General features: G+C 42.5%; 1 protein-coding gene across 3 annotated transcripts; it reads right to left on the reverse strand.

Annotated features, from left to right (window-relative positions):
* Positions 1-348: 348 nt before the first annotated feature.
* Positions 349-4,320, reverse strand: LOC149842387 (putative CoA ligase CCL5). Of its 3 annotated transcripts, none has more exons than XM_090001412.1 (5): positions 3,031-4,320; positions 1,353-1,498; positions 1,168-1,235; positions 727-829; positions 349-632 (listed from the first exon to the last, which is right to left on the reverse strand). In XM_090001412.1, the coding sequence occupies exons 1-5, from the start codon at positions 4,253-4,255 to the stop codon at positions 519-521; spliced, it is 1,656 nt and encodes a 551-aa protein (XP_089857538.1). In that variant the 5' UTR covers positions 4,256-4,320; the 3' UTR covers positions 349-518. The 3 variants fall into 3 exon arrangements, 2 of the variants coding, with proteins under 2 accessions (XP_089857538.1, XP_089857537.1); XM_090001411.1 differs by having other exon boundaries at positions 727-832; XR_016431064.1 differs by lacking the exon at positions 1,168-1,235 and having other exon boundaries at positions 601-632.
* Between the last annotated feature and the right edge of the window lie 9,446 nt (positions 4,321-13,766).

Below are 13,766 nucleotides of genomic sequence, written 5' to 3' on the forward strand. Positions count from 1 at the left end.
TCCCAGCTTGCCAGATTATGATTCATTGTTTGTTCTCTTCAAAACATTGAAGTAAAGGATAATGAACCCAAAGTTTTGTGTTCAATTGTTATACAAGTTATTGGACATGATATCACTTCTGTTGTAATGTAACAAACGTATATCTTATATATTGTCATAAACATAAACGAGTCAACTATTGGAAGATTTGGAAAGGTAGTATTCTTCCCCGAAATTGTTAGAGGCACGTTAAGAAGTCTTGCCTGTTTCCATTCATTTTCTACACAAATTGCACCTTCATGATGCTGAAAAGTGTACTCTGTGATTATGCAAAAGTGAGCAGTAGTCCCAGTGCATACAAAGCCAATCTACTGTAGAAAACTGGCCTTCTTTATACAAATGACAATTTGCATCAAACTCATTACAAACATTTGTTCAGAAATTATGACAAGCTGCACTTTCTGCATACACATACATGAAGAAGCCTAAATGTGAAAGCATATATAGGATAATAAATACATAATTTAGTAAGAGCATTATCAAAGTCTTGAAGCTGAAAGCTTGATGAGATCCTTCCTCAGTATCTTTCCAGAAGCATTTTTAGGGATCTCTCCCACAAATGAAACTCGCCGGATTTTCTTGTATGGCGCCACCTGTTAGTCACCAAAATAATAGAGAGATGATCTTGGCTTCTTTTTATCTACATTGAGAAAACTTGGCTCCTAAATTGTTATTCTGAATTCTTACCTGTTGTGCAACAAACTCAATGATACTATGTTCTGTTATACTTCTTCCAGCTTTTCTCACAACATATGCCACAGGGTATTGCCCAACTTCCTTGTCAGGAAAGCTGCTTCACATAAATGTACACTATTAGCCACATGCATTTTGCATTTTTAGGTGTTGAACTATTTCCCTTTTAATAAATTGGAACACAGCTTGAAGTAGAATAAAAATCTAAGTAAACCTGCTGGTTTTATGATCAATTACTGATTTCATAAACTAGCTACACATGTTTTTTTGATGACGAAGGAACCCTCACCGGGAACCGGGTGACTTAATGGGCCTGCCTCCCTGTGAGGTAAAACCATAAACTAGCTACACATGTTGTGTACCACTACCACTTTCTATGTAAAAAAAATTGAAGTGCTGCTACAGAAACTTTTGAGCATGGTGTATATAGCTTACGGTATGACTGCTGCATCAGATATGTAAGGATGAGTGAGCAATAAGGCCTCCAATTCAGCAGGAGCAACCTGTATTTGAAAAGTGATTGAGGAATTGTCTAGGATCAAGCTAATGAAGACCATCTTTAACTATATGTGTTGTACCAATTACTATCACCCAATGAGCTTTACATTAGGTCATCTCACCTGATAACCTTTGTATTTAATCAGCTCCTTGAGCCTATCTACTACAAAAATATAACCGTCCTCATCTATGTAGCAGAGATCTCCAGTTCTCAGCCACCCATCAGAGTCCAGTGTTGATGCGGTAGCCTCTGGGTTAGAGAAGTAACCTGCAGATAGAGTAGTCTCATGATCAACTAGTCTTTCAATGGTACAGAAATGAAACGTGTGAATTGTCTGGATGCTAGAAATTGGGCAAAGGAAATTGGCAATTGTCACCCAAATGTAGAGATTGACCTTGAGGATTAGACGTTCAAAAAGTGAAATTTCCCATGATATCATTAGACTACTTTTAAAATTGTCATAATGGATGTACTGAGCAGCTAGAATCTGTTTAGAGCAAGTGGTCCTTAAGTGCTAACAGTAGAAACTAGTTTGCAAATGCTATGCATATTTTAATTATCCATTAATAGAAAAAGTTAGAATACTTTCCACAGAACATTATGCATGAATAGCTTATTTTTAATGAAAATTTCACAATGTGTTCGCTTCTTTTTTTCAATAAATTTCAGAAGTCTCTCCTGGCAGTCCAGCTGAGATAAGCTTTAAGCTCGGTTCACATAGTAATAATTTTATATATGTATGTAAAGAAAAGGTCTTACCTTAATGATTAAGTCACTGGTCAACTTTAAAAATGACTTCACTTCAAATCCCACCGTTCCTCTCTTTCAAAAAAAAGTATTTTACACAAATTTCAAAAAGTTTAAAAATCTTTTCGAGCTGAGCTTGAACAACCAGATTTTCTTCATGAGAGCAACCCGACTCGTGTGCATCCCTAGTTGGAAAAACCAGTGGCTCGTGACTTGATTGGTTTGGCCTTGACTGGAGACTCGGGTCAACTCAGTGTGAGATTGTTGGGTTTTACCAACTTTTATTTTATGTATAACATAACATATATAGAAAATTTCCTATATAATTGTAAAAATAAGTGGCATGAAAATATCAATATATAAATAATAATTAGGTAACATTTAGGAACTGATATTTAATATCAAGAAATCTGAATTATAAAGAAGAGCATTTATCAACTTTATGAATCACCAAACTATTACATCATGCATCACAATCAAAATAATCTAAAATAGTGATAATAGCAATTAAAATAGTGAAAATATTACATCTTGATGAAAAATTAACATGAGAATAAGTTCGTGCACAAATAAAACAAATGAAGCTCATTTTTATCATCGTAATTCTTATATATGATATTAATCATGTTTAATTAAAAGTAAGAATCTGAAAATATAAAGGTTGATCTGTGCAGATTGGGTCGACCAACTGGGTCAGGATTGATTCGGTTGTCTAGGACCGGGTTTTTAAACTATGATATTATGAAAATTCGACAACGATAGCGAAAAGTAGTTAATCAAGAAGTTGGACTTTGAAGGACCTTTTTTTCTTTTATTTTCTCAAGTAAATTAGAGGGACAAATTTTAGTTAATAAAAAAAAACAGACCAAGTTGAGGAACTCCAACGTTTCCATTGCAGTTCAAAGTTCATGGACTTGGTCGACGTTTCACAGTGAAACCTCAAATTTCTCCCATGTCAGGCCAGATCAGTGAACAAATAAACAAGAGGAGAAAAAGTAGGCTTCTCGGTTCAGAAACCGATATAGTTTCGACTCGGTTCTCATGGCACGTACCTTTCATAACGGAAGGCCCTCGGAGCCACAGCTCCCCATTCCGGTTCACTCCCAACGTCTCTCCCGTCTCGGGGTCGACGATCCTCGCATGCATGTTGGGCGAGAGCAGCCCGACCGCTCCGTATCGCAGGCTCTCCTCTTCCGTATCGGTGCACGCACCGATCCCCGTCGACTCGGTCAGGCCGTAGCCCTGGAAAACCGATACCGAAGGGAAGCGCTTGAAGAACTCCTCCATGAGCTCCTTGCCGAGAGGGGCGCCCCCGCAGAGCACGGTCCGGAGCGAGCTCAGATCGAACCGGGCCACCTCCGGGCTCTTGACGAGCGCCACCAGGATGGGCGGCACCAGCGGGAAGTAATTCACCCGGTACCTCTGGATGGCCTCCAGCATGGCCCCCATGTCGAACCTCGATAGCACCACGATGGTCGAGCCAGAGCCCAGCAGGCCCAACGCGAATGCCGCTAGCCCGTATATGTGGAACATGGGCACCGTGCACAGGAACGTCTGGAGGCCGACCGAGTTCAGTAAGGGCCTCCCCATGAACGCCGAAACCATGGCAATCAGGTTCCTGTGGGACGAGACCACGCCCTTGCTCAGCCCCGTGGTGCCCGACGAGTAGAGGAGGGTCGCCGTGTCGTCCTGGCGAATCCGAGGCCTCGGCCTGTGACCATGTTGACTGTTAATGAGTTTCTCCATGGTGGTCACGATCTTGAGGTTGGTGATGGTGGTGGGTACGGAACTGGTGCCGGCTCCCAAGAGGATGACGGGGAGGTGGGCGCCTTGGAGCTTGGGGAGGAGGGAGGGGATGGTGAAGGCCAAGCAGGGGCTGCAGTCTGTGGCCTGCTTGGCGATCTCGGCTGCGGTGTTGAGGGGGTTGGTGGTGGTGAGGACGGCGCCGAGGGACATCACGGCGAGGCAGACGATGGGGAAGTAGATGGAGTTGGGGGAGAGAAGCAGGACGACGTCGCCCTGGCGGACGCCGAGCCAGGAGAGGCCGTCGGCCAGGGATCGGACCATGGACCACAGTCGGGGGTAGGTGACCTCCTCGTCGGTGGCTGCGTCGATGAGTGCGACCTTGCCGGCATGGGCGCGCGATGAGACGAAGGTGGAGACATCGAGGTAATCGTCGGCGGGGAGATCGACGGACTTCCGCTTGCTGTAGAAGATGCCCTCCGACGGGCAGAAACCACTCCTCGGGTCCACGCCCTGCTGCTGCTGAGGTGCCATAGCAAAATCTCTGTCTCTCTCTCAAAGCGCTTGGTACTGAATCTCAAAAAGCGTTTGGTACTGAATAAATAATAATTGAACTCAACTTGCAGAAGATTATTGCGCCGAACGGTGGATTGAATTTAACCCCCCCCCCCCCCCCGAAAAGACGAGAGGGTGGTGTATGTTCACCCCCCTATGATTCACGGGTTCACTGAATCCCAAGGTTTGTGTTTGGGGTCTCAAAAAGCACCTACATGGGGGCCGGTAGTCCCTTCTGTTGTAAAGACTTAAGTACCCTTTTTTTGCTATTCTTGTCATAAAACAACGAAACAACGATTTGAGAAAATAACAAAAATATCTTTCATTAAAAAAAGGAAAATAAATCATTCAAAAAACAAACAAACATGTCCTTTATCTAGAAAGTCGAGGATGATGTTGACTCTTCAAAGTCTATACAACGAAACGAACTTTAGCCGACGATCCGATGGTGATCCGGCGAAACGATGGTGAGCCGACGATCCGATGTTCATCCGGCGAAACGAACCTGAGCCATAAAAAATATCTGTTTGAACTTTTCATCGTCATCTTCTTCTTCCTTCTCCGTAAAACACTGTAAAACCCTCTCTCTCTCTCTAGAGAAGAAATCAAGGGAGGCAAAGAGTTCCCCCTGGAGAACGCCATGAACATCAACAATCTCTCTCTTCTCTTTCTACTTCTGTGCACATCCAGCAGACGATCCTACATTGCTCCATCAAATATCGACTGACCTGCGCACTGACTGTAACATCGTTCAACTTGATTCGTTGTGGAGCCTGATTCAGAGTTTTTGCTCTTACAGGAGGAGGGTTTGGGGGCTCCTCCCAGCGTGAGTAGCATCGTTCAACTTGATTAGTTGTGGAGTCTGATTTAGAGTTTTTGCCCTTACAGAAGGGGGGTTCGGGGCTCCCACCCCAACGCGGGTCCCTCTGCGTGGTCAGCGGGTGGGGGTCCAAGGGGGTCTAGTTTTTAGTTAAAATAGAGAATGAAATGACCATAGAAATCACTGAAAATTTACAGGAATAAACTAGACTCAATAACAAAGACACCATTATTTATGGATTTGGAATATGACCTCCGGTTAGGGAGATATGACCCTAACAAGTTGGTCCTAATTCGGGTAGCGATTTACTTATTGAATAACACTACAAATCGCTATAGTGATTTGCGAAAGATACTACAAATCGCTGTAGTGAGATCCAACAACACTATAAATCGTTGTAGGACTCGTTGGAGACCCGAAAACACTATAAATCGCTGTAGGAAGGCCTCACAATACTACAAATCGTTATTAGAAGACCGGACAACACTATAAATCACTGTCGACAACACTAAAAATCACTGTAGGGGAGTCATTGAAAAAATCGTGGGAAAGAAACATGAAAAAAATAAAAAAATTATGGGAAGGGGTGTTACGAAAACCTCGAGCAAGAAACAACCGAAGGAAACATGAGCCCCACGATTAAACAAAATGCTTTATTGCTCTTTTTCGATAGTTAAAAGAGGGAAAAAAATAAAAATATTATACAAGGCTCCAAAAAAATTTGGTCCGGGGGGCGCTGTCCCCCGAGCCTTCTGCTAAAGGCGGCCCCTCCCAGGACCCCCGGCCCGCTGACCGCGCAGCGGGACTCGCGCCGAGGGGGACTCCCCAGACTCCCCTTCTGTAAAGGCAAAAACTCTAAATCGGGCTCCACAATGAATCAAGTTGAACGATGCTACCCACACTAGGAGGAGCCCCCAAACCCCCCTCCTGTAAGGGCAAAAACTCTGAATCAAGCTTCACAACTCATCAAGTTGAATGATGCTACCCACGCTGGGAGGAGCCCTCAGACCCCCCTTCTGTAAGGGTAAAAACTCTGAATCAGGCTCCACAACTCTTCAAGTTGAATGATGCTACCCACGCTGGGAGGAGCCCCCAGACCCCTCTCCTGTAAGGATAAAAACTCTGAATTAGGCTCCACAACTCATTTAGTTGGATGATGCTACCCACGCTGGGAGGAACCCTCAGACCCCTCTCCTGTAAGAGTAAAAACTCTGAATCAGGCTCCACAACTCATTTAGTTGAATGATGCTACCCACGCTGGGAGGAGCCCCCAAACCCTTCTTCTGTAAGGGTAAAAACTCTAAATCAGGCTCCACAACAGTCAATGTGCAAGTCAGTCGGTGCTTGATGGAGCAATGTAGAATCTTCTACTGGATGTGCATAGAAACAAAAAGAGAAGGGAGAGAGAGAGTAAGAGGGTTGATGTTCATGGCCTCCTACAGGAGAGATTTCTTTCTCGGATAATCCTGCAGTGCAAAGACTGGGTCTTAAATAATCATTTTCGGGGCACTTAAGTCTTTATAATCACTCCTTTTCTAGAATTGTTATTTTTTTGGCACCAATGGAGGAGAGGGTACTTAAGTCTTTGCAATCGCATCAAACTCCAATGCTAATTAATGCTGACAAACATGGGGATACGAGACACACAAGCTTAAATACGTGGTGCTTTTGGGGACCCCCCCGAACATGAGATGTGGCTACCGGCCCTGTTCGGAGGGGAACATATAACCTGCTCTACCCCCAGACGGGTCTTGGCCGTTAGCTGCATCTCGATTTTTGGGTCCCAATGAGCCCCATGGATGTAAGCAGCACGTGTGGCTCATATCTTCATGTTTGCATCATCAGAGTCCGTTGCAATTACAAAGACTTAAGTACCTTTTTTTTCATGAGTACCATAAAAATGATGATTCTACAAAAAGAGCAGTTGCAAAGACTTAAGTACCTCAAAGATGGTTATTTAAGACTCAATCCTTGCATTACAGGATTATCCGAGAAAGGAATCCCTCTTGAAGAAGGTCATGAACATCAACCCTCTCTCTCTTTCTCTTCTCTTTCTGCCTTTGTGCACATCCAACTGACGATCCTACACTGCTCCATCAAGCACCGATTAACCTGCGCACTGACTGTAGCATGGTTCAACTTGATGAGTTGTCTAGCCTGATTAAGAGTTTTTTCCCTTACAGGAGAGGGGTTCGGGGACTCCCCCCCCACAGGTTCCAGGGGGCCGCCCCTGGCAGGGGAATTTCTGAGGGGCAACACCCCTCAAATTTTTTTTTGGGCCTTGTATAAATTCTTTCTTTTCTTTCCCTCTTGTAACTGTCGAAAAAGATCAATAAAGTGTTTTGTTTGATCGTGACACTCATATGTTTTCTTCGGCTATTTTTTGCTCGAGGTTTTTGTAACACTCTTTCTCGCGATTTTCTGTTTTTTTTTTCGCTATGCAATTTTCGTAAATCGTTACTCGATTTAGCGATTTGCAATTTTTTTTTGCTACGCGGTTTTCGTAAATCGCTACTCGATATAGTGATTTATGAAAATCGCATAGCGATTTGCCATTTTTTTTGCTACGCGATTTTCATAAATCGCTACTCGATTTTGCAATTTGCCATTTTTTTTTGCACTACACGATTTTTGTAAATCGCGATGCCGAACACCACCCCCTTGAGCAAGATCTTCGTCGTGATTAGGCTTTAGTCGCCAACTATCCTGATGGCAAGTCTTGAGGTCCGTGATGGGGAAGTCGAAGAGGAACGTGCCATTTCCGACGCCTGTGTTGAGTAATGTCAGGGTGACTTGGAAGACATAGCCCTGATCGAAAGTATTGTCGACGTAGAGGGTAGACAAATTGTATTTTGAAAGACTCCGTTGTAGGTGTACTGGAAGAAGATTCTGTTGTAGGTGTCCCTCGAAGGCGGAGGAGGGGCAGCCGCAGTCGGTTGCCCGCTAGACGAGGGCAGCATTCCGGCCACTGATAGCAGAAAGAGGATCACCATCGGATCGACGACTCTTTGCCTCCCTTAATTTTTTTCTCTAGAGAGAGAGAGAGAGGGTTTTACAGTGTTTCATGGAGAAAGAAGAAGAAGAAGATGACGATGAAAAGTTCAAACAGAAAAAAAAGAGAGAGCGCTTTAGGTTTGTTTCGCTGTTTAGACTTTGAAGAATCAACATCATCCTCGACTTTCTGAATGAAAGACATTTTTGTCTTTTTTTGAATCGTTATTTTCCCTTTTTTTGAATGAAAGATATTTTTGTCATTTTCTCGAACTGTCGTTTCATGGCAAGAATAACAAAAAAGGGTACTTAAGTCTTTACAACAGTATCAGACTCCGATGCTAAGTGATGCTGACACACACGAGAATACGAGCTCCATGTGCTTACATACATGGCGCTCATTCAGACCCCTAAACACTCGTTGTGGCATTCAGTGCGTCTTCCGGGGAGAACACACACCACCCTCTCTGAATCCGGAACGAAAGTCCAACTCGCTTGCTTTGATGGATTTACAAAATATGGGGGCTTTTAAGAGCTAAGATGAAAGATGAAGGAGATTTTGGGGACAACCCCTAAAACTTCACACGTGGGCTTGCAACATGCAAGACTTGTTTATGAATTTAATTCATTGAAAATCCAAAGCGTTTTCGAAAAGAAGAATACAGTACCAACGGTTCTTTGAGTTCAGTGTGATACACGTGCTTCTGCTGACGAAAAAAATCGGGGCGGCCAGGTGGGCCTGGGCCCATACGCGACTGTTGCAGAACGGTTCTGGCTCGATTCTTGACTTTGGACTTTGGTGGTCCTGATACCAGCCAGGGACCCGATTAGGAATCCAGATCCAATGCTCAAAATCATAGTGCAAAGGATTAGGATTCAAAGTCGGATATCAAGTGGAATCTGAATCACTTTAGTTGGTTTTGATAACACAAGTAGTAGTCTGATCAATAATCACTCAGTTCGAGTATAAAATCTGAACCAACTTTGAATTCAACCGACATCAAAAACCAAATACGTGTAAATGATATTACATCAGATTAGCGATTTAAGCTAGTCGGATCTGAGTTTAGACTTAGCTTTTCTCATCCAAATCCAATTATCCGATATTCAATTAGCTCAAATTAAGCAATGCCTACTTCTTAACTGAATCCAACACCTGATTTTTTCCTATATCAAATGAATAAAGAGGTATTTTATGTTAAATATATGTATGCACATTTTAAATTAAATTGTATTAGGATCTCCTATAGTTTTTAAGTTATGAATTTTGGATATGGATTTAAACTCTAGTATTTGGATCCAGTATAAGCTTAGATTTAATTTATAGATTTAAACTCTTAATTTAATTAGTGAAATTGAACATAATTAATGTTAATTGGATTATATATAATTAATGACTTTTGGGTTCAATCTCAATTGGATTGGACCTTAGGTGGGAGGCCACCCCTTGGGACCCACCTAGTGCTTAAGAGCCCATATGGATGAGACTCTTAGCAAATGAGAAAGGCTAGAAGAGGGTAGGACGTCCCCACTTCTATCTCTCTCTCTTAATTAAATTAATTAATTGATTAATTGGTTAGGTAATTAAATTAAAGTCAAATCAGATAGCATAACTAAGTAGGAGTTCTAAAATATCAAAGAGACTCAATTAAAATAAACAACCAAAATAAAAAGAGGACTCTCTCCCTCTATCCACACGGTTTGGGGGCCATTTTGATTAGGGTTAAGGGGAGGAGAGAGCATATATAAAAACTCTTCTCTCCTCTCTCTCTTAGTTTTCTCTCTTCAACTTCTTCCTCCCTACTCATTCTCCTTAGGACCTATTCAAGTAGAGTGGCATCCATTAGAGCTATAATATGAAGGTCGTGGTGTCACGCCCTAAAATCGTGGACTTGAAACCTTTTATGAAAAAGGTTAAGCTTTGAAATCAATCATTTATCAGAGTTTAAATCACAAGTTAAACGAAAAATCATGTTTGAAATAGCAAGTCCCTGGACCTTGGGCGCATTACAACGCAAACTTCCCTTTACAAACCGATTTGTAACTCAAATATATATTTTATTGAAATAAAAAGAAGAATGAAGTTTTGGTAATACAGTTTTAGTAATCTAGAGTTTTAATCAAAATAGTAGCTTTCAAATAAACTTTATACTACATTTACCAAAAATGTCTTCAGGAGCGCAACGTTAGGGAAAGGGGCTTGCCTTGAACGTATCATGTCATCGTGCCATCGCAAGCTGTCTCAACCTGTTCACCACCTGCCCATGAAATGGGTTAGTTTAACAACAAACTAGTAGGGGTGCAAAAGACAAGAAGGTACAAATGCTGCAATATGCAAGATATTCGCTAGATCAAGCAGAAAAACAAGACTAGCAGATCTAACCAAACGTGCTGCGGAGTAAGCAAAACTCTAATAAAGTAAACAACTAAATACAAGAGTAGTAAGGACCATAGTACTAAACAAGCAACTATAGCGATCCAACAGATATTATAGGTGAAGAGTGACTAACTCTATCCAATAGTCAAACAAAGCAACTGCATAAGACAAGCATTCATAACAATGCTCGCAATACATACAATTACCATTAATTGGTTCGGTCCATCGGCAAATAACTACATTAATCGTAAGGCACAAACAATTGCATCACAAGCAATTCATAAGTTACACATGCTAAGCAATCATACGGTAGAAGTTATATCACAATATGTAACAACTAGCATAATGCTAGTATTATAAGCAATTGACCAGTATGAGAAGCTAGTTATTACTTAGCAAAGACTGCGTAAGCACTTTAACCAACTAGAGTAACACCTCAACAGGTGTGCATAGCTCAACGAGTAGCGTACTGAACTACCGAGTAAGCAAGCAATCCATCCACGTCACAACATACATATCTCATAATCATGTGTGTAGGTTATATCTGGTTCTCATTATGAGCAAGCTATTATGGGTACGCACAAGGCAAAAATGTAAAAACAGCCGAGATTGATTCAGGGGTCCATTATGCTATGTATTTTATTATACTCCGAATGACTGTCTGAGTCCGCATCCTAAGGAGACGACCAATGACCAAGAGAGTAAGTCCCCAAAGGTGAACATGGCCTATGGATGCATCTAACTTTTGCAGAAGTGCCAGGTGACTACCACCTAGGATAATTATGGTAGCCCCATTTCTCCTACCTCTGATGACTGAGGAAGCCAGACTTTTGCCCGTAATAGCCATTAATGGCCTATTCATCAGAGTTTTGTACCATTCATCCTCTCTCTTGATGAACCATCCCGAACGGGCATGACGGGGGGTTTCTTAACCGCCGTCCCATTCTACATGCTCTAGTCTTTCGACCCAATCGAGCATCTTGCTTGTGAAGGCGCATAATTATCATTATGTGAATTACACGTGCCATTGCGCATTCGAGGCAACCACACACCTCTCACCCTACTCACCGCAATACATAACATACATGTTCAAAAGTATAACCACGATAAGAGGGGTAAGAATTTCTCACAGGAAATCCCCCACATATCTGCTTTACAGAAGTCCACAGTGAACTCATTCGAGTTCCAACTTATCACGCTTGGGTCTTTTAGACAGTTGCAAGCATTTTGCCTATTTTGCGAATATCAACATTTCATGATTACCTTAAAGTGTCAATACATGTTTCGAGATTACTATAGACCTCTCATCCTGCTCTTCGTAGTCCAAACATATTGTACATGACCAAGTGTATGACCATGAGGAGAAGGGCATGAATTTCTTAAAAGAAATCCATCAACTATAATCTTGCGATAATTTCGTGATAATCTCGCGAAAGAAGAAAGTGAGCCAACTATCTTGGTTTGACCAAAAAACTTAGTAGCTAGGTCTCGCATCAGTGGTGATGCAACACTGATATAACAGGTTCCTTAGTAGAACCTTTGCCTAACTCGTGCACATGCCCCTAAATAGGGTTATCCGAATCGTATCAAATACGCGAACTGAAGTTGCAACACACTTCTCCCAAATACATCGATTTGGGAGATCCAGCTGCTATCTCGCAAAATGCTTTCAAAATCTGCTTTACTAAGCTATACATTTTTTAAAATAGGTTTGCACCTAAAAAGCATCATTTTTGGAGAACCGAAGTGCATAAGGGTGTGTCATGGATTTCAAGACAAATGAGTAAAACGATATACACTATACACTCGAAACTGCACTTAGGAAGTGCAAGCTGACAAGGGGCAAACTCATGCACATTATAGTGTCATGGAAAATCAAAGAGCAAGACTTGATGTGTGAAGCTGCACCTCAAGCGTAAAACGACAAGCCACACACGAGGTATGGGATCATACCTCGACCATCAAAACACACAAGCAGACAACTACGTAAGTAACTCACGGGTGTGGGATCCTATCTTGACTAAGCAAGTGCAAAAGATGACTTGCGAGGCATGGAGTTGTACCTCGATTAAACGATAAGCGTAAGCAAGTAAAGGAGCATACGACAGAGATAAGAATACATGCACGAGCAAAGCATATGCACAAAGTGAGGCAACAAAGTAAGGACAAACAACACATATAAAAAATAATACAAAAAGTAAGTACAAGAGCAAGCATGACTACAACAGAAAAGTAAGGTAGTAAGTAGTAAGGCCATGGCGCATAAAGCACTGGGCAACAAAAGTAAATGCAGAAAGTAAAGTGTAAAAATGTAAAAGAGGACCAGGATTGCATCCTGGAGTAAATGCCATGGCGCAAATCGCAAAACAACAGAAAAGTAAAGTACGAAAAAGTAAAGAGGATAAGGATCGCGAAACCGCGTCCTTGAGTTAAAATGACATGAACTGTAAATACATGAATTAAAAGCCTGTGCACATATAGCGCGACAACAACAAAAAAGGAAAGTGCAAGAAAGTAAAGAGGACAAGAATTGCGAAACCGTGTCCTTGAATTAAAAGACATACGTATACATATATCACCGTCCTCTTTCATTTTTATTTATCTTTCATTATTTTAGTATTTATCTGTTCATTGTCCTTTTACGCAAGAATCCCCTACCTTGAGGGGTTGCAGGTTCTCATACACCTGCGGTGTAGGTAAGCACGAGCTCAAGCCACTAAGGCGAGCTGGATCCACCGTTCAACCTTCGATGCTTAGAACATTAGTAATATGCCATAATACAAATGAAAAACGGGTCTGGTAAGACCTGCAGTGGTACCAGACCCCAAATACGAGGGTAGGCAGGGAGCTAAGCTACCTATAGAAAAGCAACAGAGGCAGCAAGGCAGGGAGTCCTGGGTTCCCTACCTGTTGGAGCAGCAATGGCCCCCTGACAGAGCCTTGTTGACCACTGACAGTAAACAGTGGCAGAGGCAGGGAGCCTTGCTCCCTGCATGCTCAAACAACAGAGAGGGCTAAGGGCTTAGCCCCCAGCCACACAAGCAGGACAGAGAGGCCTGCTCCTAGACTGCTAGAAATGCAGAAGCGGCAAGGCCTTCTACAGGTTGCTGAGGCAGGAACTCTGTATCCTGCCAACAAGGGTGCCAGAGGCAGGGGCCTCACCCCTGCCTGGCAAAAAGCAGTAGAGGCAGAGAGTAGGGGCTCCCTGCCTGCTAGAACAGAAAAAGGCAGAGGAGAGAGCAGAGGCTTCCTGCCAAACCTGCCACAACAAGACAGGATAGGGGGCACAACCCCCTGCTAGA

Source organism: Nuphar pumila, chromosome 3 (assembly GCF_984573655.1).
Source record: "Nuphar pumila chromosome 3, dmNupPumi1.hap1.1, whole genome shotgun sequence".
NCBI classification, from domain to species: domain Eukaryota; kingdom Viridiplantae; phylum Streptophyta; class Magnoliopsida; order Nymphaeales; family Nymphaeaceae; genus Nuphar; species Nuphar pumila.